This window comes from Anser anser, assembly GCF_964211835.1.
Source record: "Anser anser genome assembly, chromosome: 5".
Lineage (NCBI taxonomy): Eukaryota > Metazoa > Chordata > Aves > Anseriformes > Anatidae > Anser > Anser anser.
In genome coordinates, this window is record NC_139725.1 from 14,543,603 (window position 1) to 14,565,322 (window position 21,720).

General features: G+C 40.6%; 2 protein-coding genes across 3 annotated transcripts in view; both read right to left on the reverse strand.

The window, feature by feature from the left end:
• Positions 1 to 641: 641 nt before the first annotated feature.
• On the reverse strand, positions 642 to 19,363 carry ALKBH3 (alkB homolog 3, alpha-ketoglutarate dependent dioxygenase). 2 transcript variants are annotated; one of them, XM_083837252.1, is made up of 10 exons: positions 19,207 to 19,363; positions 18,154 to 18,269; positions 17,715 to 17,816; positions 16,926 to 16,960; positions 14,849 to 14,896; positions 13,241 to 13,344; positions 11,921 to 12,009; positions 8,669 to 8,878; positions 1,551 to 1,649; positions 642 to 1,006 (listed from the first exon to the last, which is right to left on the reverse strand). In XM_083837252.1, the coding sequence occupies exons 1-10, from the start codon at positions 19,274 to 19,276 to the stop codon at positions 914 to 916; spliced, it is 966 nt and encodes a 321-aa protein (XP_083693378.1). In that variant the 5' UTR covers positions 19,277 to 19,363; the 3' UTR covers positions 642 to 913. The 2 variants fall into 2 exon arrangements, with proteins under 2 accessions (XP_083693378.1, XP_083693379.1); XM_083837253.1 differs by lacking the exon at positions 17,715 to 17,816 and having other exon boundaries at positions 19,207 to 19,362.
• A 262-nt stretch (positions 19,364 to 19,625) lies between these two features.
• HSD17B12 (hydroxysteroid 17-beta dehydrogenase 12) overlaps positions 19,626 to 21,720 on the reverse strand; it is a 76,266-nt gene continuing 74,171 nt past the window's right edge. Inside the window, 1 exon segment of the mRNA XM_083837249.1 lies at positions 19,626 to 21,568. Coding sequence (XP_083693375.1) covers positions 21,461 to 21,568 — 108 coding nt within the window. The 3' untranslated portion in view covers positions 19,626 to 21,460.

The following is a 21,720-nucleotide window of genomic DNA, read 5'->3' on the forward strand; positions in this document are numbered from 1 at the left end:
GATGCTGACATTTCTTGTCCCACCTGAAATCACTGGAAGCCACAAGTCAGTTGTTCTAAAAAGAAACTAAGAATGCATTAGTAAATTCTGGAAAAAAAAAAAATTATCTCCTTGTTTCTGTTTTCCTGCCTACAACATGGAGCTAACACTTCCAAGCCAACAGGGATGGAAGACTGTTAGCACGCAAGAAATCAGCAGTTTTGACCTAGCTGATAAGATTCATGACTAAGATGTTTCTGTTCCTTGCCCTTTTGTGACATGTCTACACAAATAAGCAGTAAGGACAGAAATCTGCCCATAGAGAACATAGCAGAAGGAAGCCTCGACCCGCTGTTCTACTAGGCACAAGTATAATTCAAGCAGTTTTATAAATAACAAAACTGACTGCTTTGTTGCAAAAGACTCTTGCAACCTACAAATAAAAAGCAATGCATTACCCCTTGGTGAAGTGATTAACACTCCGAAATCATCACAGAGTGCAGCTTTCCCATTTCCATACACAGTGCACATATAGCTGGCTTTACATAAAAGAATCCTGAACATGTTCTGGATCTATGTCACTTGAATGTAGATCACTATCTGGGGAGAAAGGGGAGACAAGAAGGTGCAAAAATAACTGCTCACTGAATCTGTCTGCTCCAGGCAGTACCTCTCAGAGATTCCATGTTCTTTAAGAGTGATCATCATCTTATCACAAACAAAGCCTGTGATTTAGTATCATCTAAAAGCATACCATTTCTGAAAACAAAACCGCACTGTCCGCATAACAGGTAACTTCTGATTGTCAAAGACCTTCAATGATATCAGGTTTTTTCCCCATCAGGTATTTCACAGAACTCTCTGTTCCTGTAAAACACGTAGCCAACCGAGGCTCTCGATCTGCAGTGTGTTCAGCAACGCCCAAAGTGCCTCTTCACTTCCAAACTCCATCAGGTTCTGGATAAATGATCCTAAAGGTCAAGTTTATACGTGCATCTCTGGAATGATATTCCTTAGGCACTCGATGCTGTAAGTGGCATTATGAAAAAAAAAAAAAAGGCAAAACAAACACACAAAAAAACCTCATGAGCTGGTGTATTTAAAATACAGGTAATCAAACAACATAAAAAAACCTTGATGTTCTGTAATGGCTTTTCATGAACTTTTCTAAAGATTTAGTTAAGGCAGAACATTCATGTTCTGACTACTCAGGGCTACTGAGGAAATAAAAGGTCTTTTGTAGATTACTGTAGCCTTGTTAAATTAAGTTCAACATTTTTATGTTCTAAGTTCCTAAATGGATTTTGCTCTTTCAGCTGCAGGCTGCAGCATTCACTGCTGAACTTAAATGCTGAAACATCAGCATGTGAGGTGATTCCTATTATCACTTAGCAGTTGAATAAAACCGCATAATTTTTGTGGGTGCTTTGAAATTCTGAGGTAGAAAGCATTGTGAAATAATTGTTTCACTGGAAGCCGAGTATTTCGTACCTTTATGGGAGTGCTTTGCACACATTTAGAGAACTGCACTGCAAATAAAGCTCTTAAAAGCAGTGCCAAGGATTTCTTACCTGCCAATCCTCCTGGGTAGCTCCTTCCATCATCAGCAGAGTCCCATGATCAAGTGGGATTTTTAGTCTCTCTACGTAAGTATAGTCTCCATTCTCTTCCTAAAAAGAAACACAGGACACTGAAGAAGTAGGCAAGTGCTTTTGGTAGAAAATCAGTCCTCAGTCCTCTATAACAGAACTTAAAAAACAGGGAGGGGAAAGGACGAAAGGAAGCTTTTATGAGATCTGGAAGTCTAACTAAACCTCTCTTCAACTGTATTTCATAAAGAGTTGAGGAGCTGAACATTTTAAGGATGAAAAGCCATTCCATCTCACTGTCTGTACAACACTGGTGAAGTTCAACAACTGCTTCCTAAGTCCAGTGCAAAATTCTGGAGCAAGGCTGCAAATATTTTGGGAACATCCATTTGAACTGAACAGTTCTGTGTGGAAACACTCTGCAATGATAACCATGATTCCAATGGTTAACTACTTTATCCAAAACACACATCCTCCTATTCTCAATTTGTCTTGTTTCAGGTTCCAGACATTACTTGTTGTTATAGTATTATCTAATAAATAATTTTTCCTACCGAAAAGTATTTTTCCTATAGTACCTTGTAAAACAAATTCTCTGAAACTTGATCATCATGAAGCAAACCAGACTGCTCAACTAGAAGACGCACATCATTTGCAAAACTTTTGTTAAGCCTTCAGATTACGTACTACTGTTTTAAAACACAACTACCACAACCAAATGCAGCAACACAGCAGTAGTAGTCTGACACAAATGGTGTCAGTCAGGATAGTAACTCTGTTTCTTTGCACTACTCCTTCCAATTTTACTCTGGACCACAACCCTGCGGAGTCCAATTGCTTAGGGAAGTCTCACTGTCACAACAGTAGCATCCTCATAAGATCACGCTCCGCCTGACATGAACCATCTTCCAGACTGCCACATGGGCAGATATTATAATGCTCTATGCACTCTTCACTATTTTCTGGTATTAGCTTTCAATAGTTGCAAAAATTTGCTGCAAAACTTAAACAATTTCTATTTAACATGTAGACTACTTCATGCTGGAACTTGGATTAGTTCGTTAATATTAAAGTGTAAATAAGAAAACCACTATTTCCCCAAATATAAAATGGAAGTACATAGTTAGCCTTTTGTAGATCTCTACTGCCAAATCTGAAAGCTGCCAAAGAAGAATGGAAAGCAACCCTCTGAAATGAGGAATTCAGGGAAGTTTCTAGTAGAAAATCACCTTCCAAATACAGGGGTTATTTGGGGGAAGAGGGGGTTAGAGAAAATATTTTAATTAGTGTCGAAAGGGAGGAGACTCAAGGTCTTTTATTATTAAGTTAAAGAATGCATCAGAAAACCTGAAATAGTAAAGCAGATGATAAACTTTTTCCAAGCAAAAAGAAAATAAATAAGAGTATGAGAGGTTCTCGTTTTCAAGGACTACACAGTACAAATACAGGGTTAACCTTGTTCTGAGTTTGCTGCATACAGCAAACAGTCTGAATGAAAATTTGTTATTCAAAATATATTTGTTATTATACCACTGCATCTAGAAGCAGAGAGAATGTTTTTTTTTTGTTGATGTTGTTTTTGTTTTTTTTTTTTTCCAAAGAGTTCACCAAATCAAATTTTTTGTTTATGCGAAAGAGCTTGATTGGGGTGAAATCAATTCCCAATAACAAAAAGCATCACTTCATGTACTTGACTAGCATCTTAGCAACTTTCTGTTCAGGTCTGGGACTAGAAGTTAGTCACAGTGTGACAGAACAGGGTTAGTCAATACTGCTAGTGCTACTGGGGCAGTCATGGCTGGCAATTCTGGGTTTGTGCATTTCTTGGGGATACCTAAGGGCCTGAGGCTGTTTCAGCAGTTAGTTAAGCTCACTAAACCTCTGAAATCAGAAGTGCTGAAGGCACCGAGAATCACCTGTAGTATTTTCGTTCTCTGTAAGGACAATGTCCATTTGCAAAATACATTTTTAAGCTTCTGGAATTAAGAAGCATTTATCTTGCTCTATTAGAAGTAAAGCACAATGCCAAAAATGTTTTTTTTAAACAACAGATGAAACAAGGGAAATTTCAAAAATAGATATCAAACATGACCGCTGATGAAAAGCAGTGAAATAGCAGTGCATGGCTGTCTTTTTATTTCACTGGATTACACCATTTCACTTTGTGGAAGGACAACAGTGGATTTATTTTTGTCCCTTGCTCATCACAACTAAAATGAACCTTCTAAGATAAATGATTTAGGAGAAAACATCCTTTTGGCTTAGAAAAGAGAGTATGTAAAACCAGCAGTTTCTTTCCATTTCAAATGTAACATCTGAGCTTAGTTTTACCTAGGAAAAAGAGAATTGTATGTTCATTGGTTTTGCAGAGCCAGTGAAGTTAGACACATTACATGTCTATACTAACACATCCACTAAACCTCACTTCAGAGCTTTTCTCTTTAGGGCTGATGTCACACATACAGGAGACTCAGCTGGGTTTCACAGCTCAGGAAGCTTATGAAGGAAACTTATTCTTGATGCCTATTCTTAACCCAAGGAACTACAGGTCGTAAGTGACAGAAGCTCAGTATGAGTAGATGGGAATCTATCAATATAAAAACTGAAAGTATTCCTGGACTCCATCCTTTTTTTTTTTTTTTTCTTAAAATGGTATTAAAATCAAAGAGGTAAGAAAGGGAAAATATCTAGAATATATAGAGAATATATAGAAAATACCTAGAAGGCAGAGTACCAGTCATATTACCCTTTCCTCATGTAATCCACCCACCCACCTACACAGGACTATCTTTAAACTCCCTCAGTCTTTCTGCTGATGACCTTGCATTCTGCAAGTGTGGTATGGCAGCCTTAAAGTACTCGCCTCTTCCCCTCTGCTTGCCTATAGCTGCTCAAGTCTTGCCAATACTGGTGGGGAAAGCCAAGGAAGCAAGCCTCCTTCATGGCAATCCAAAAGTTCAACCCCAACCCCGTCCTGATCCAAGGCTCGGTTTCTACCGTGCTCCATCTACTCCTGTCAGTCTTCAGTTAGGCCTGTTAGGACACCAAGGGTTATTTTTCTGTTTTCAAAAGTACTAAGAGATCTTTAATTTCTGCTAGAAGAGCTACTCAAGGACAGAAGAACCTTGTTTTAGTGTTTCATTTGAAGGACAGACCCATCTGAAGGCTGATTCTGAGAACACCACGAACATCCTGCTATTATTTAACGTACGCACGAAAATCCCTCCCTTGCCCAGCATCCATCAGTTTCCTTGGCTACAGACAGATGAATCTGACAGCTGGCTTTCTAACTCCATGCACAGCTCACACTGCAGTTCGTTGGGCAGCTGCACCAAACTGGTCCGTGTGGCACCCAGATCTCTGCTGCAGAGCAGCTCCCAGCGGGACACGGGAGCTTACTGGGACATCAAATATCACCCTTCACCTAAAATCTCGCACGGTTTCCAAAAAGACCTAATCAGATAAGCTGGCACTGTCTGAGCTGAGCAGTGATAAGCAATAGTAAAAGCGGTGCCAAGGCTGGATCGGGAAGACCCACGTAATGCAGCGAAATCAGTTCCTCAGGAGTAGGATGGTTAAGTCAGGTATGAGTGGGACAGGGCCTCGGGGCGGTGTGGAGAGCAGCAGGAGGAGGTGGCAAGGCAGAGGTGACAGGTATGCTGTGGGACAGCATGAGAGGGCTCGCTGACTTAACCAGCAGGCTGTGCGTGACTTCAGTATGAATCACAGCTCCAAAACAAAGTGTTCGCCTCTCGGTTCCAGTGCAGGCAGGAGCTACAACAATCGGGGAGCAACAAGGAGGCAAGAAAAAATTTAAGTAATTTGCTGGAACTAGAGGCAAAAAATAGAAGAAACTAGATCACTTCACTGTAGACTTTAGACTACCAAGTAAGCATCCAAAAACCTTAGAAACCCTTGAAAGCAAAGGCAAAACATCACATACAGCCACACAACTGGTCCAAATAAACAGAAAAGGCAGTATTTAGAAGAAAGAATCCTTAAAAAGATAAACTCCAGCGGGTGAAGAAAAACACTTCCTGGAATCACGTTAACTTCCATGAAAAGTCTCCTTAACAACTCCAGTGAGGGATTTGCTCCCAAAATATATGCAGCTTTTTATTATTTCTTTTAACATGCTCTGGGCTGAAATCTGAGTAGGAATTATTTCTGCTTATTCAGAAGGGATGTTTGCAATGTGGATTCAAGTAGGCTGTGCACGACTGTCTATACTCATTCCCTGTTATACAATGAACACTTATTCATCCACTACAGCAGTCACTAAAAAGAAAAACAACAGCAGACTGAACCTTTCTTTAACCTCACTCTGGAACAATTTAAATAACAACAACAACAATAATAATAATGCCACTTGCAGCTAAATAACTTTTTTTTCCTCCTCCAAGGACAGATAGATTTCTTTTAGTGGCAGTTTCAGTGTTGCCTACAGAAACTTCAAATTTCTGCAACACAAATGTAAAAATCTCACACAAACATGCGGCAGCAGCAACAAAAACAAAAAAACCCACCAAACCAAAAAAAAAAAGCCTACCAAAACTTTTTTTTTTAATAGTTTTCTTAGAGAAATAGGGTTTTATTCCCTAAGAGGTTCATCCACAGTTAAATTTGGACACTACTTGTACAGACAGTCACCAATATGAGCTGGAGTCTCCGAAGGCCCCGATTTAGTGCTCTTCAATTGCACTACAAGACGTTACCTGATTCGCGGTACATGCTGTTTTGTACCCAGTACACGATCACACACAGGCAATCGCTTCAGGTTTTTTCCAGCATCACTTATCCATGGTGAGCCCCTAGCACAGTATTTCTCATCTTACATTTTCATGACATCTTTCATCTTGAACTACTTAAAAGCATTTACAACAGAGAGAAATGAAGGCCTTTCAAACTCTAAAATCAGTGTTACTAGAATTCGGGTCCTCAAAGAGGCTTAATTTTGGGAGGAAAAGGATTTGCTTTCTCTTTTCCTCCCTCAGTGAAGACTACCTCTGGAAAACCTGACGTACAAATAATGGCAGATTACAAACCAGATAAGAGCCTGAGATGCCTGTGATGATTGTAAATCTAAATCCCCCTTCCCTAGGCTACTCCTGTTCCTGTAACTTGCTTTTAACCAAGTAGTGATCAAACTTCAAATATCTGCAATCGACTTGAACTTTCTTTTAATGAAAGAGAGAATGCTACATTACAATGGAGCATGAAAATTACTTCTTTGGTGGTACAGCCTGAAAGGTTGTAATTTCCATCAGAGGGCCTTGTAACTCCCACTTGGCAAAGCACCTAGTGTCATAGGATGCTCTCAGAAAATTGCAGGCTTTTGGAATGTGCAAAGAATACGTAACGTGACATATAATTTTAAGTACAAATTCCCTTAGGCACATGATACACAGTTAATAGCAACTTGTTCAAGCATCACTCTGCACGTGGGGATCTTATTTTAGAAACAGGTATGTCACAATTGCAAAAGGAATGCACTTTATATATAACAACACTGAGCTAGTCAGAAATATCAGGTCAAAGACACTAAAGAAAAAAATGAGCGCCACTTGAGGGATATATACATAAAAAAAATCATCCACCTCAGGAAGAAAAGGGAAGAAACCATACAGTACAGATTAAAGAAGGTGGCCAATTGTGAGTGGCACAGACTGAATTTCCCCCTTTACACATAGTGAGTGTCTTTTGAGAAAACAGAAAACAGCAAAGTTCTTGCTCAAGAACTGCATTCAATTTTCAGGGGAAAATTGCAAAGTTTGTACTGAAATCTAGGTGGCTTTAATTCTGATCCATCAAAAAGGAATACACGCACTCTAGAAATGAACCCAGGCACCATTTACAGCTTCCCAGAGGCATGAACTTTCCAGCTGACATTATGTTATCATCACAGAATCAAAGACACTTACTCACGCTATGCCCAATGACACAATGCTCTGGTTATGTAATCTCATGCTCAGGGACCACAGGGTTAAACTCCCTTCAGGCAACAAAGAACTTACACATTAAAGAACTGGTGAAAAACACAAATTATTTAGTTTTCTGATTCAAATTCTGACCTTTTTTGTTCACGACTAGGTGACCCTCTGTCACTCCTCAAGGGCACACTTCAATACCTCAGTGCACGGTTTATAGGTTGGTCATGTCCACCTTTGCTTTCTGCACTAGTTTATTCAGAATAAGTAACAATGTAAGTAGACAGCAAACATCTTCTCAAAGATCCCAAAGTGCTTTTCAGACTACATTTTTCAGACTACATCAGAAAAAAAAAAGTTTTCCTCAGAGTTCATAGCAAGAACATCACCACGTAACAGAAAACATGCAGGAAAGACATCTGAAGCAAGATACCTTACAATGAGGCTTGTGCTTTCAGCAAAAGAATGTGATCCCTTTACTTCAACAAATGCAAAATCTAAGTGCTAAGTTACTTGTTGCTTAAATGCCTGTTACACAGCATTTTATCTAGAAAGAGTATTCTCTACTGAATCAGAAACTAATTCCTGAGAGGATGTTCACACATGCCTCCTATCAAAGTAACGATCCCCGTTTAGTCTGTGAAGTATGATACGACAGCTTGGTATTTTAGGTAAAAGAAATGGGCTGCTCTTTCCTGCTCTTCATTGGCTCTCAACCTGAACACACACAAGTCAAAAATCAGACAATGCTAAGGGGATTTTTACTTACAAGAGTGGTCAGAGCCACTCTGCATAACACATACACTATGAATTACACCATTACTGGGGCTTAACAAAACGGCATCGAATCTATGGCTCATTTAGATAGTGAAAGCTTCCTTCTAACATCACTGATTTCAAGTAATGGGAAAGGACCTTATCAGGGCAAAATAGTAGGCTGCAATTTCACTGCACATTGCTGCACGTTATTAGAGTGGTTCCATTCCACCCTGAAGATGTCACATTCCATGTAACAGATTTTTTTGATTCCTACACTTATTCCACAGAACTTTATGAGTGTTTCCACTAATTACTAACATAACTGAATGTTTTTAGTTGTTAAGTTCTCTAAACAGAGGGAAAGGAGACTAAACAAATGAGTTTGGACTCTTCCACTGCAATAAGAATACTCACGGGGGAGGGTTTCTTCCTCATCTCAAAGGTCCGGGTAGCACCAAAGCTGAGCGAGGCAATGATGGGATTTTTTCCCAGTGATGGTTCGTCGTCACTGTGCCAGTCTACGCTGTCCTTCTCGTTTCGGTACAGGTTGCAGAGCAGGGAGTTGAAGGCATAGCCAGAGAACTCTTCAATGCGCTCCTTTAGCATAGTCAGCAGAGGATGCCACTGCAATCGGCACAGAGGGAGCAAGGTAAATACAATGAAAGCAGGGCAGCACACAATAACACCAGGACACAAGGGGAAAACTACTCTTGGATACTGCACTTCCACCACAACAAACCTGAAGCCAAACAAACGCCTCTGAACAATTCTGATTGAATTTTTAGTAAAGCTGAGGAACAGGCTTTCTGCAAAATATGCTTATGTTACCTATGGCTCACCACTAAATCACCTCTTAAAAATAAGAAGCCAGTCTGCCTGCTAGCGGCAGCCACTAGCCACCTCAATTAACTGAAAGGTGAGGAAGTAGATAGAGTATATTCTGCTTGAACTGAGCACAGATAAACACCAGCAGTTCTTAACTAGAACAAAAAATGTGCAACCTCTCCCATGCATACCTGTCTGTTTTAATCTCCTGGCCACGCTAGCGGAGTTTAACACACGGGCCTGATAACACCTGAGTTACTTAACCACTGCTGGTGGGCGTAGCGCACCCAAAAAGTTGCAGTTGGTGTCCACGTGACTCCCCCTCCGTTCCCTGCAGGTGACACAGAACGAGAAGCAGTTGGCCTAACACTTCCACAGCGTGGCCCTCTGCTCCCGGCTCTAGCAGTACAGCTTGCTGAGCCCCACTCATCTTCTCTTGGGGGTTTGACTTCAGCCGTGTAACTTTCCAGTGATTCGCAAAATGTATGTCGCAGACCCCGAATTTCCCCCTTCCCTTTGCTAATATCTTGCTGTGCCCATAGCCTGTGGCAGCTCTGCACATTCCATTACAGCTCAGTCCAGTGAATCATTATTCAATGTTATAAACTTACATCATGACTTTCAGCTGTCAGAGTGCTTTTAAGTACTACATAAGCTAAAAGAAAAGAGAAAAAAAGGCTCAGAGCAATGTAGGCCAGAATCTTTTGCCCATTATATAAGCAGAAACACAGAGATCAAGAGAGGACAAAGAACTGATTCCAAACCTCTCAGCGAACACTGGCAGAAGGAACAGAGAGCAGGAGTTATTTCCCAGTATCCACCTCAAATAACTCTGCACCACCGTCCTTCCATGCTTACCCATGTTTAGAGGGTTTTTAACCTATTGGCTACACTCAGAAGCCTTCAACGTGTCATCTTTCTCTGTTTGGTGTTTTTCTAGATAAGCCACCCCTTCAATGACTAAGCATCATGTGAATGATTAATTATACATGAACACAGCCTGTAGCTATGGGATATGTAGGGAAATCAGTAACAGCACCCAAAAATGCTATAGCCTGTACTTGGGTTGCCTGAAGGAAAAAACACAGGATCTCCAGACCTGCAGCATGTGTCAAACATGCGATGCAATCACAGGAGAGTCCAAAGAGAATGACTGAAAGCACTTCTTAGTGACCCATTGGACCGGATTCCTTCAATTCCTATCACAAAAGTATTATTAGCAAAAATGTTATACGGTGGTTTTTACAATTCTGCGGAAACTTCACTATAAACCTGCAGTAGTGGAAGTAAGTTTGTTATGAAACATTACCACATCCCCAACTATATCACTGCTTACAAAGACATTTCCTTCTAGTACAAAAATTCATTTACACAGCAGCATTGGATCATACTTAGCAGTGCTGCCATCACACCCAGCCTTATCAAACAAAAAATGAGGGCACAAAGCTAATCACTCCTACAGATCAAACGTTCAAGGCAGCCAACTGTTTTTGACGAACCTGCGCGCCAAATTGCATTTGGTGATTTGGCACTGAGGATGTTTTTGTAATATAAAACCTTTTCCACAGGTAAGGGCTGTGCTGTTTATACCATCCATAGCTTCTTCTAGGCTGCAGAACTCCCTCCTACAAAGCTGAATACAGTGTCAGAGTGCCTATGTGCAGTCTACCCTTATATCTGGCTACGGGCACTTTCCAGACGATGGCAGTGGTCCAGTGATGGCTAATTGAACTTCACGCAAACTGGACTGAAACACTGAACCTAGGGCATAGAGGCTCTGTCTAACCTCTGAGCAGCAACAGGTTCCACATCAGGCAGTTCTGAACTAGTTATAAATGACTAGTGTACAGCAGAATGATTTTGCGGGGGGCACTTCCAAGCCCTAAAGTCATTCTGCTTCTAGAAAAGTCCATTGAAAATAATACTCCACGAATGAGTTCAAAAAGTGCCTGTTTTCCCACTACTAAACTACCAACTACGGGATTTTTGAAACTACAAAATCTTTACAACTCGCCTTGGTGAATAACACCTTTCCACTTCCCTCAAACTGAGCTTTGCTGGGAAGCGTCCCATCCGGCAGCAGTTCTGGGACTTGGGACACTCTTCTTTCTTTTGAACCCTATCCAGCCTTCAGTAGTCACACTTCATTTACGCTTCAGAACACTGCAGCCTACTGCCATGGCAATTTCAGGCAAAGCAATACCAAGAGACGGGCCGATGGGACAACAGGCTGGAAGCCAGCAAGAGTAACTGAACACGACCAACACATCAGCAAGTCACTTGGAAGGTTTCTAACCGTTCCAAAATAGCATGGGAAATTGCGTGACACAATCTGGAGAGGCTGAGCAGGCACGTCACATGCTGAATCTCGTAACATTTACACAGGAATCAACAATATGCCTAAATTCACATTTAAGCAGTATTGAATCTAAGTGTTTCTGAACATAAATATTTCAGTAGTTGATGTTGTTATATCTCTACAAGAAAAACTCCGTACAACTGTGTACGCTACAGTCTTCAATATAAAGATGCATAGAGTAAGTCACACAACAACTGAGAGTTTTGTCCAAAGCTACACAGTGAACTAAGAATTAAACTCTGGAGCTGCAATTTCCTTTTCCAAACTTTTATTCACTGAAAAATGCTCCTCTCAGTCAATCCACTCAAAATGCTTATTTTACAAAGTTGTCCACTTTCCACTAGAATCTGTTGCTGGTCACAAAAGAAATTCTGACAAATGTTCTAGACAAAAAGAAGACAGAAGGAAGGTTTTGTCTCTCAATCTCTGCAAAGGGTTTCTTTGTAGACAATAATAAAAGGAAACTGTAAAAATATACATACATTTGGGTTTGGCTGCATTGTTATCCTGGAGTACGTGTAAGGAAGTTCCCCATACCAGGAGGTAAGCCTTGGCTCCTCAAAAGACATTTCTGAAAAAACAGGAAGGCTTCTTAGTTGCCTTATCAAAGAACTTGAAAATGGAAAAACACAATTCTGTCAAAAAACTTAATCAAAACGGGACTGTTGACTCACCTGAAGTTAAAAAGTAGTTCCTTAAAGAATTACATTACAGAATGAACCCAAGTGAAGCAGTATTATTCAAAAGCAGACCCTGTGCTACATTTTTGATTATACGAGAAAGGTATTCCCTTGCCAAAATCGTGGAGCCACATCCATTTTCTCATCCCTATGCCAGACTGGGCAAGGAAATAATAATTAAATAATGAATTAAAGATAGTAAAATGAAACTGAAATTTTATTTACAATTCTAGTTTGCTTTACATTCTCCCGGTTCCAATACGCTGGCATTAACTGCAAGGTATTCCCTCTGGAAAGGATGAGGTGTCAGGGACTGGAGCATTGATGGGACATTACAGAAGGAGAAAGCAGCGAAGCTGAACAAGTACTATTTTGTCAAATATGCAAGTGTTCTGCGCTGTAATACAAACGTCAAGTTAAAGTACTTTCAGCTTCTGAACAGACTACCTTGGTAGCTATTTCTCATCTTTGACAGGTAACACTCTCCATTTTACACTACCTTTAGTACAAGCCAATAAACACAGATGTTGAAGAAATTTTCCAGCCCTGACCGGTAACTACTCCAACATATTTTGTTATATCCGTTCCTGCCTAAAAAGAGAAATTTAGCTAGAACAGGTGGCCCCTTAGTGAACAAATCCAGAATAGCAGACTCTTCACTTAGGTTGTACTGCAACCAAGAAGCAAAAACAAGAGAAAAGAAGTCTGCTTTGCCGGAATTTTAAGAGAGAGTGGCAAAAATACTCCTGGTAACAGAAACCTCAAAGAAAATAGTTTTCATGACATCACTGGGAGATGGTATGAAGGGATGGAGCACAGACTTAATCAAAAAGACTGCAAGACAAAAGAACTGAAGATGCCACCGATAGGAATTCCTTTTAGACTTACAAGACAGAGGCAATTTTCATCTCTTTTGAACTTGGAAAGATCTGAAATAATTGTGAATACAAACATGGTGATACAGATTTGAAAGATAAGCAGTACTCTTCAGTTAGGCATGGAAAACCTGGAAGGAAGTATGTGAAGGAGTGGCAATGTGTGAAATGAAAAACAATGACGTGATGTGCGCTGTGTGGATTTTAGCATGGAAACGACCTGAGAAGTTAGTCTGCACATCCTTACCCTGTCTGATGTGAGTTCTCTGACCCCAGGGTATGTCTTGAAGGAGTTGTTCAAACATCCAGTCTGCTTGTTCCGAATCAATGAAGCCAGGAATCAAATGAATCCTAAGGAAGAAGATACAGAAAAGAAGGAAGGAATAAAGACTTCTATATATGCTTTGATAAAATACTCTAATTTCTGGGATTCCCAAAGAATTTAAGGTAAGAATGCCTGTAATGCAGGCAGAACAGAAGGCAGCAGGAACTCCTGATGGGTCTTCCCCTAACTAAGGATGTCTAGTTGCTTTATAAACCTATAGAAACATATGAAAGCAACAATAACCCATGAGTTCCATAATCAGCCATATACTGTGCGAAAAATGGCATCCTTACTTGTTTTTAACTTTCCACTTGAAAAATTAGATACCCCAATTATGGTAAAAAATCAACACAGGTAAGCAATTGCCTGTAAGTAATTCATCATCTCCATGGCACTTAAGAGTTTGATAGCCCTTTTTCACTACTACCACTACCTTTTCTTTTGAAAGCACAGGAATCCTATAAGCATTTAATCTCTCCAGTTTTCATATTTTTATATGTACATTTTATATTTAGACTGTACTAACAGCAGCATTGAAAAATTCTGGCCACTGTGCTGGTCTGCGGAGTAGGAAAGCAGGAAAGCTGTTCATGAGAGGTTACCCTTCTGAGTATGCAATGCTCCAAAGACACCACAGTAAGAACAGGTAGCAAAGATGTTAAAAAGAGATGTAAAATCCAACTGTTTTGAAATACGTACATAGTACAGCAATATATTACGAAAATATAAGCTCCTGAAAGTAGCAAAGTAACACAACTGGTTGCATATTTTTTTCTCCCTTCCCTACTGGTCAAAGCTTTTTTCAAATTTGTATAAAAATTATTTGCAATTTTAGAAGAAAACAAGATGAAAGCTTTCAAGCATTTTTCCAATATTGGAAAAAAAGAAGTCTATTAAGATCATTAAAAAAAAAAGAATGAATATTGATATTGCAGCTAAGTCAGCAATGTGAAATAAAATGCTTTTAAGTTAGCAGGAATCACAAAACAAGTAGGTTCTGAAGTGTCCAGAAGCTGTAACAATTAAGACAAAAGACATAACTAAAAGGGACAACCCCGAAGTTGCCAATCTGCTTCAAGTTAAATCCTTTTATCGTATCAATTAAAAACAAGTCCAATTTACATCTAAAAGATTTTGGTAGCTCTCACCTATATACGACATAGACCCCGCACCCTTGCTAACATAGGAATACCAATCCAAATTTCAAGCAGCAACTTACTGTGGTGCATGAAACAAACGGACGTAGCCCCTTTCCCTTATCCCAGACAAGAGCACTAGACGCAGTACGTGCTAGATGTTAAAGAGGTTTGTATTTCGCCTCCTCAGTGCTGCTCAGAACTGTGTAAGTCTCTGCTGCCTGATACTCAAAGTACTTCCAGCGGTACTCTAAACACATGACACACAGGAAGGGCAATAGGCACCTGCCCGAGTCAGAACACTCTACAGAGACTAGACTTCAGAAAGCTGAGTAACACCGCATTGTTCAACAGCAGCAAATGGCAAGTTTCAAAAAACATGTAATCCACTTACCTGGAAACTCCGCTTGGTCCTGTGCTGAGCTCATACACACCAGGCTTGCTGAGGGTATAGAAAAGCAAGAGCTGTCAGATGCACCAACAACAGTAAGTGATCTTACACAGAGCAACCTGGACTAGAATTACTGTAAGCCTGCACTAGGGTGAGTTTTCTTTAAAAAATAAAAAAAGAGAGAGAGAGAGAGAGAGAGAGAGAAAAAAAAAAGAAGAAAAAAAGCTTTGTGGTACTAAGGGAAGCAAAAATGTTCTGAAGAGACAGGTTAGATTAAGGCAGCCAGGGATGTCACAGAAAAAATGAGTTTGTGTGTACTTCCTCTTTCTCACTCCCACTTCAGCCAAGGCTCAAGACATGGTTTTAGGGCTCTAGAGACAAGTAAATGAGGGATGTCACAGGGAATCTAAGGGAGACAACCACAGAAAACCATGCCCTGACCATTATGGTTGATGTTCGCAGTTACAGGTACACAACGAGCACGAATCTAACTGTGGACATGTAATCCAGTTTTCAGTTAGAAAACAGATACCTTTCTGCTAACAGCAAAGCATTCATCAGCCTGCAGGACACAGAGAAACCGAACTACAGGTATGCAAACCATATTTAAGCCAGTGTAGCTGGTACAGAGGCTAAATATCTCTACCCTCTGTTACAAGCTGCACAGTTGTGAAGTATTATCTTCTCTCACACGAACTGCTTGTTTCACCTACAATCTCATTTTTCTCCTAAGCTAGCTCCAATCTGTATACTGCTTTTTGCCTGAAACACTCCTTGAATTAATTGCTGTCCAGCACTGCTTTTCCCTCAAAACAGTTCACCAACTTGCAAGATCATCACAAACTGTTCTGCATTGTGCTGTATTTAAGACAGTTGAATAAACAAGAACTTCTACACTCTTTTCCATATTGCACATACACTCAGAGCATAAACCATACTATATTATCTACAGCACTTTGTTTTAATGAGAACAGCATCTCAGTTTTCTTTTCCCCTGTATTTTTTATTTAATTTGTAAATAAGAGTAATAAAGTCATGTGAACTTTTAGAGCATTTTTAACGCACTAAATTTGCTCAGTACATAGATTTATTACTAATAAACAATAAGCAAAGAATATATGCCTGTATCATTCACACTGAAAGTATCTGCTAGCAGACACATGGTATCTGCTACAATCTCTAAGTGTTGCAGGGAAATTCTGTTACTATTTCCACCAGTATTTTTCCTGCATCTTGCCAGAAACACCTCTCACAGGTAGTTCTAATTAACGAACAGTTCACTACCACACCAGTTGTGAGAGGGCGGCTGAACATGGGGCATCAGAGGGCGTCTGAATCGTGCCTGCTCTGCATGAATACCCACCCAGCATCTAATCTGAAGTGCACACAGAAAACTAACAGCAGACCCCTTGATGTAAGAACATGCAAATCCCACTCCAGATGGATCTGCAACTTGCCTCATAGGAACCGCTTAGTAAGAAAACTCTATCATGATGACCAAACTGAAACAAATTTATTTTTCAAAATCTGTATCTTCCCCATACACCACCACACCTTGCCATACTTCATGCCATGTTTACTCTGAGCAAATCCCTGAGATTTCTGACACAAAGGGCAAGTGATCTACAGCTTATGAGTATCTAGCTTCACTATGACACTTACGAGCAGCTACTTCTCTGAACCTTCAAAGGAAGCGCTGCTTGAGGTGCCATACCAGTTACATACCTGGATAACAGCAAGTAATTTCCAGTATAGTTTACGCAGGGACTTTTGCAAGAAAACGTGCATTGTTAACCAACATAGACATATTTGTGGTTCTGTTATCCAAGAATCCCCAACTGTTCATTTTTCCTGACTTACAAAGCTATGCTAAAGCCACAAAAACTATTAAGACACGCTTGGACTCTCCTGAACATAAACTCAGTTCAGGATAAAAGGGTTGAAAGTCCACATTTTGTACTGAAATTTCTTCCAAAGGTATAGTCAGTTTAAGTGGAAAAGGAACTCTTTTCAGCATATTCCCCCCGACCAGAAAAACAGAAAAGCCGCAAGCTAGACAGGTAGTCAGCAGTATACTCACTCTATCACACCTGCCTCAGGAACTTTGCGTTCCACCTGAAAGGTAACCAGACAACACATGGTGAATACTAAATGTTTATGTACCTGACATGCTCTAGTCAAACAGAGCTTGTTGCCATCTCTAGTGATTCTAGATAGCTGGAGACTGAAACGTCAGTGAGAAACACACAGCTCTGGACAGTTGGTAAAGCAGCAACACTCCACCGCATCCCTCAGATGCAGCTACCACTCCAGACATATTTTAACAACCAACTGCCCCCTAAAGGACATCCCTTTCTAAACTACTTGTATTATCACAATACTGAATTACAATCAAAGAAATGCTAGCCTTTCATTCAGAATTAAAAATGTACAACAAGTACAGAAGGGATGAACAAACATCAGCCCCAATTAACAAAATGTAAGACAGATCAGACAGAAGGAACCATCAGCTTAAAATGGCAGCTTGAGACAGCTGGTTTGTTGTTGACAACTTTTTTGTTGTTGTTGTTGTTTTGTTTGTTTATTTTTTAAATCGTTGAATCCAGCCCATATTATCATTCTGGTTGCCCTAGGGGTTTATGCTTCTCTTCTCTGAGCTCAGTGGAGGGCTGAGATGCAAGGTGCTACAGAAATGACCACGCAAAACAGTCAAGACATAGTATTACACAGGCGCCAGGGCTCTGCTGCAGAGAAGAGAAAAACTTCCCAGAATGTCTCCAAACCTTGCAAGCCATGAAGGGTCTTTCTAATATTTCTGGCTTAGAAAGAAGTGTTCAAGATTTTTTTCACAAGCAAGGAACTACCTTACCACTGCAAACAGTAAAATATCCTTCATCTCCTTGTGGGCCATAAAGGAAAGTCTAGAAAACAAATCTGACATGCTTCCCCCAGCAGAAATATCACAGATACCCTGCAACCAAAACAGAGCTCAAATCATGCTTTGGGACATTGCATCATTCTGAATATTTAATATATTCTTTGGTTCTCCTAAAACAAACAAACAAACAAAAGTAGCTATGAATAGGTATGTAACGAATTCCTAGAGTGAAACTACACAGATGGACAGACCATAAGAGTTTCAAATTCCGCTTGGTAAAAATCCCTAAAAGTTCAGCTCAGCTGAGTTTTTCGTTTGTTTTAAAACATGAGACCATTAATATCAAAGTCTGTAATTTTTCAGTTAATTGTTTAAAGTTTCAGAAAACTTGAGATTCTGGTAATAAGTGTTTAATTAAATAATTAATTACCTCTGATGGCTTTTCAAAGACAAATTGCTTTTGAGTGTGAAGTTGATCTTTTTGCATCCATGCCTGTCCAGTAGTGCCTGCAGGGGAAATGTTGCTGGCCACAGGTGCCTTTGGTGCTACAGCAAAGAAAAAAAAACAGATCACATGAAATTGCACTTTACCCTATGGAAAACACAACACTCGTGTTCGGAAGGCCTTATGGAGTCATTCTTTGAAGGATTCTCCTCTGCTTGGCAGAGACTTCTGGTGACAACCAAACCTACATCACATAACAGTTAAAAGTGCGTGGCGTCTTGAATATTTTTGTTATTTATGAACAAATGAAAAATGTTTTTAAATGAGTTTCTGCCAAATGTAGATGCTTACAAAGAAAAACTGCTGCCTTTTGCTAACGTTAAGTTTAAAACAGAGGGGAAAAAGGGACAGGTGAAATTGATATTCTTCACAGGAAACCGTGGGAAAGAATGCATGGTGGCATTAGGGAATACCACAGTCCTAAACGTGGAGCACTAAAGAAACAGAAGTCATTACGGCATGAAAAAAACTGCATTAAAACTATTAAACTCCCAAGTTCAAGAACTCTGAACTTACAGACTGCATGTACACACACATAACTCATTTCCTAAGAGAGGCGAGCTTCGCCTTGCTTCTTTTACCCTTGCTTTTTGCTGGTGTTGGCCCAACGCATTATTAAAAATATAGCCTCCAAAATCGGGATCAAATTCAGCAGCGCAAGCCTGTTAAATCACCCGAGTCAGTATCACGTTATTAAGAAACAATAAATAAATAATCCAGGTTTTAAACCTGGTGTAGTTTCTTCCACAGTCCACCTCGGTGCAGTTTCACCAGCGAGCCGAGGGGCCGTGCAGTTTGTCCGCCGACAACGGCGGGGCCGCCTCGGCTGCCGCAGGAGCCTGCTGCGGGCCCCTCGTCCTCCTCCTCCCGCGGGGCCCCCCCGGAGCCCCCGGTGCCCCGGCCCCGGCCTTCCCCGCCGCCCCCCCGAGACCCGGGCCGCGGCCGGGCCCCGCCGCCTCCACCGCGCCCGGGCCTTGCCTGCGGCTCGCCCCGCCGGGCCGCCGGCCCAGCCGCCCTGCACGCGGGCCCGCCGCCGCCGCTCCGACATGGCGCCGCCGCCTCAGCGCCGGCACGGCCCGGCCCGGCCCCCCCAGGCCGCCCGGGGTTCCTCGGCGAGCCGCTCCGCCTCCGCCCGGCCCCCCGGGCACCGCGCTCATGGCTGAGCGCCTGGCACCCTCTGGTGGCGGCTGCGGAGCTTGCAGCGGGGCCTGAGCGTGGAAGGAACTTATTAACAGCTTAATTAGTAGCTCCAGCTAAGAGCTTAGCCGGTTGGTCCAGTGATTTTAAGATGCTCGCATTGTCAATGAGGCCGCAGCCGGACAGGGAGATTAATAAAAAGCTTCAGTCTGAGATACGGAAGTGCAAACAGTTTAAGAAGGAAACCAACGCACCAGAGCTTGAGAGTGAATGCCAGTTTATTGGTTTTACCAAGTGAAAATCCATACAGATTAGTTAGTCCAGTGCTTCCACATCACCTCCTGAGCAAAGTCCTACAAAACTGACCTCACCGTTCCTGTTCCAGGAAACAAGAAAAACATCAAGAAAACTATGGGATAGGAGTTTTAGCTCAGATTTGATCAGCACCATTGCATCGGTATTTGGGTTTTTTCAATGTACAGAAATGTTAGCCCCAAATCATGTTTCAGTGCAACACATTTAACTTCAAAACCAGAGCTTGAAATTATTCTTCCAAGGACAAAACAATCTCCACTTGTTAACCAAAGGCAGTCACCACAGAAAACATTGGTAGCTACTTACAATTTCATTTGGCTTGAAAGTGTTTTTTTTTTTTTTCTTCACATTTATATAAAGGAATGTTAGACACCATATCTTTAAAGGTCAACACAGACAACAGCAGTACAGACTTCTCATACACTCTGATCCCTGTTTCCCAGTTGGGTAACTTCAGCTTTACTTGGTTTTGGAATAGAACTACGGAATAAATCAGTTAAACACAAAAATACTAAGAAGTTCTACATTTAAAGTTTGCTAGTTCTCATTTTTAAAGCTGTCACAAATATTCAGGATTCACATTTCAAATGGCCTCACCCAAAAGACACAGTGACACACATCTCAGAAATAATCTATCCATCATTGCTGACAAGGACAGTAACTCATTTCAAGCTCTGCATTTAAAGTGCCAATAATCTTTTACATAACAACCAGCAAGTAACACAACTTGTGACATACATCCACATTGTGTTATCACCATCTATTACAAAGGACAGGCACTGAACTTTTAAAAATGTTATTACAAATTGTAAAGATTACATGACTGAAGAGTTAGAATCCATATTCAAGAGCCAAGAATTTGAATACTTTTTGCAATGTTATTTTATGTATATATTTATAGATGTGCAATTACACTCATTTTTTTTAATTTTTTATTTTGGCCCATTTTCCTCAAGTTCATAACCAAACAGAAAAATCACACTAGACCCTTGAAGTTCGCCTAGCTGACAGCTCAGGTTTTGGTGCAAGAACCTATTTCAATACAGTACCAAGACATGAACAGGTTTCTAAAACCATCAGATTTAAGGATCACTTCATGGTCACCCTTTCCAAGCAGTGATGATCCTTTCCCAGTTACATAACCTTGGTTATTGGTATTTTTGTTTTACAGAGCGATGACTTTTACACAGCCAGGAAGCAGCCCCTAAGCTGATCCCACCCTGCCCATGGCATCCCGGTTTTGTTTAATGGACTGTGTAAGCAGAGGAGCACTTGCTAGCTGGCTGAAAATGCTGAATCCTTCAAGTACCCTAAACCTGAACCGGGAAGAAGTTACATTCTGAATTGAGCCAGGTTACCCTTCAAGCAAATACGCTCTCTTCCCACACTTCCCCACTTTTCCAGGAATATCAGAGAACTACAGCTGTTCTGCCCTTCACCCAAAAACATAATACATAAACATGATGGACACTATATAACCAAGCCGTTCCTCAGCAGTGCAATGTCTGATCACATCCATTTAAGTATTTCTTAAAGCACAGTGCAATTTTAGTCCAAAGCACTCCCCCCCCAATATACCTATAATATATATAAACAAGCCTAATTTGATATCAGTATTAGAAGTCAAGATTCATCTGTATCCTCAAAACAATATCGCTTTGCTTATTAGAAAATACACCTACAATTGAAGATGTTTAAAACATTAGGTCTACTTGGTGCTGAAGTGTGAGTACGAAACCTGCAGGAGTCTCAGGCTTCCACAGATCGAGCTGTCGGCAACTTACTTCTCCTTCATCATTTTTTTCAAAAAACGAGCCCGTATTTGTTTGTTTGTTTTCATGAGTAAATTCATGACAGTGGACGTAGGTAGCATTGAGAAGACCCAGCCCTAAAAATCAAAGGAAAAATGTCTCAGCTTTTATTGTCTATTCTAAGCTAAATCAAACCATTACCAGCACACACAAACATTACAAAATTATGATTAAAATTTAAAGAACAAAAATAACTTTTATTAAATATTCAAAATTAATCATTGCTTTT

What these genes read in the sequence shown, in the direction of transcription:
- ALKBH3 (XM_083837252.1), bottom strand. Translation starts at nt 19,276, where the DNA reads ATGTCGGAGCGGCGGCGGCGGGCCCGCGTGCAGGGCGGCTGGGCCGGC. An exon ending in TCTTTGAAAAGCCATCAGAG is followed by an intron (nt 17,817 to 18,153) that starts GTAATTAATTAT and finishes TTTTGGTTGCAG; the next exon opens with GGTATCTGTGATATTTCTGC. An exon ending in ATATTTTACTGTTTGCAGTG is followed by an intron (nt 16,961 to 17,714) that starts GTAAGGTAGTTC and finishes GTTACCTTTCAG; the next exon opens with GTGGAACGCAAAGTTCCTGA.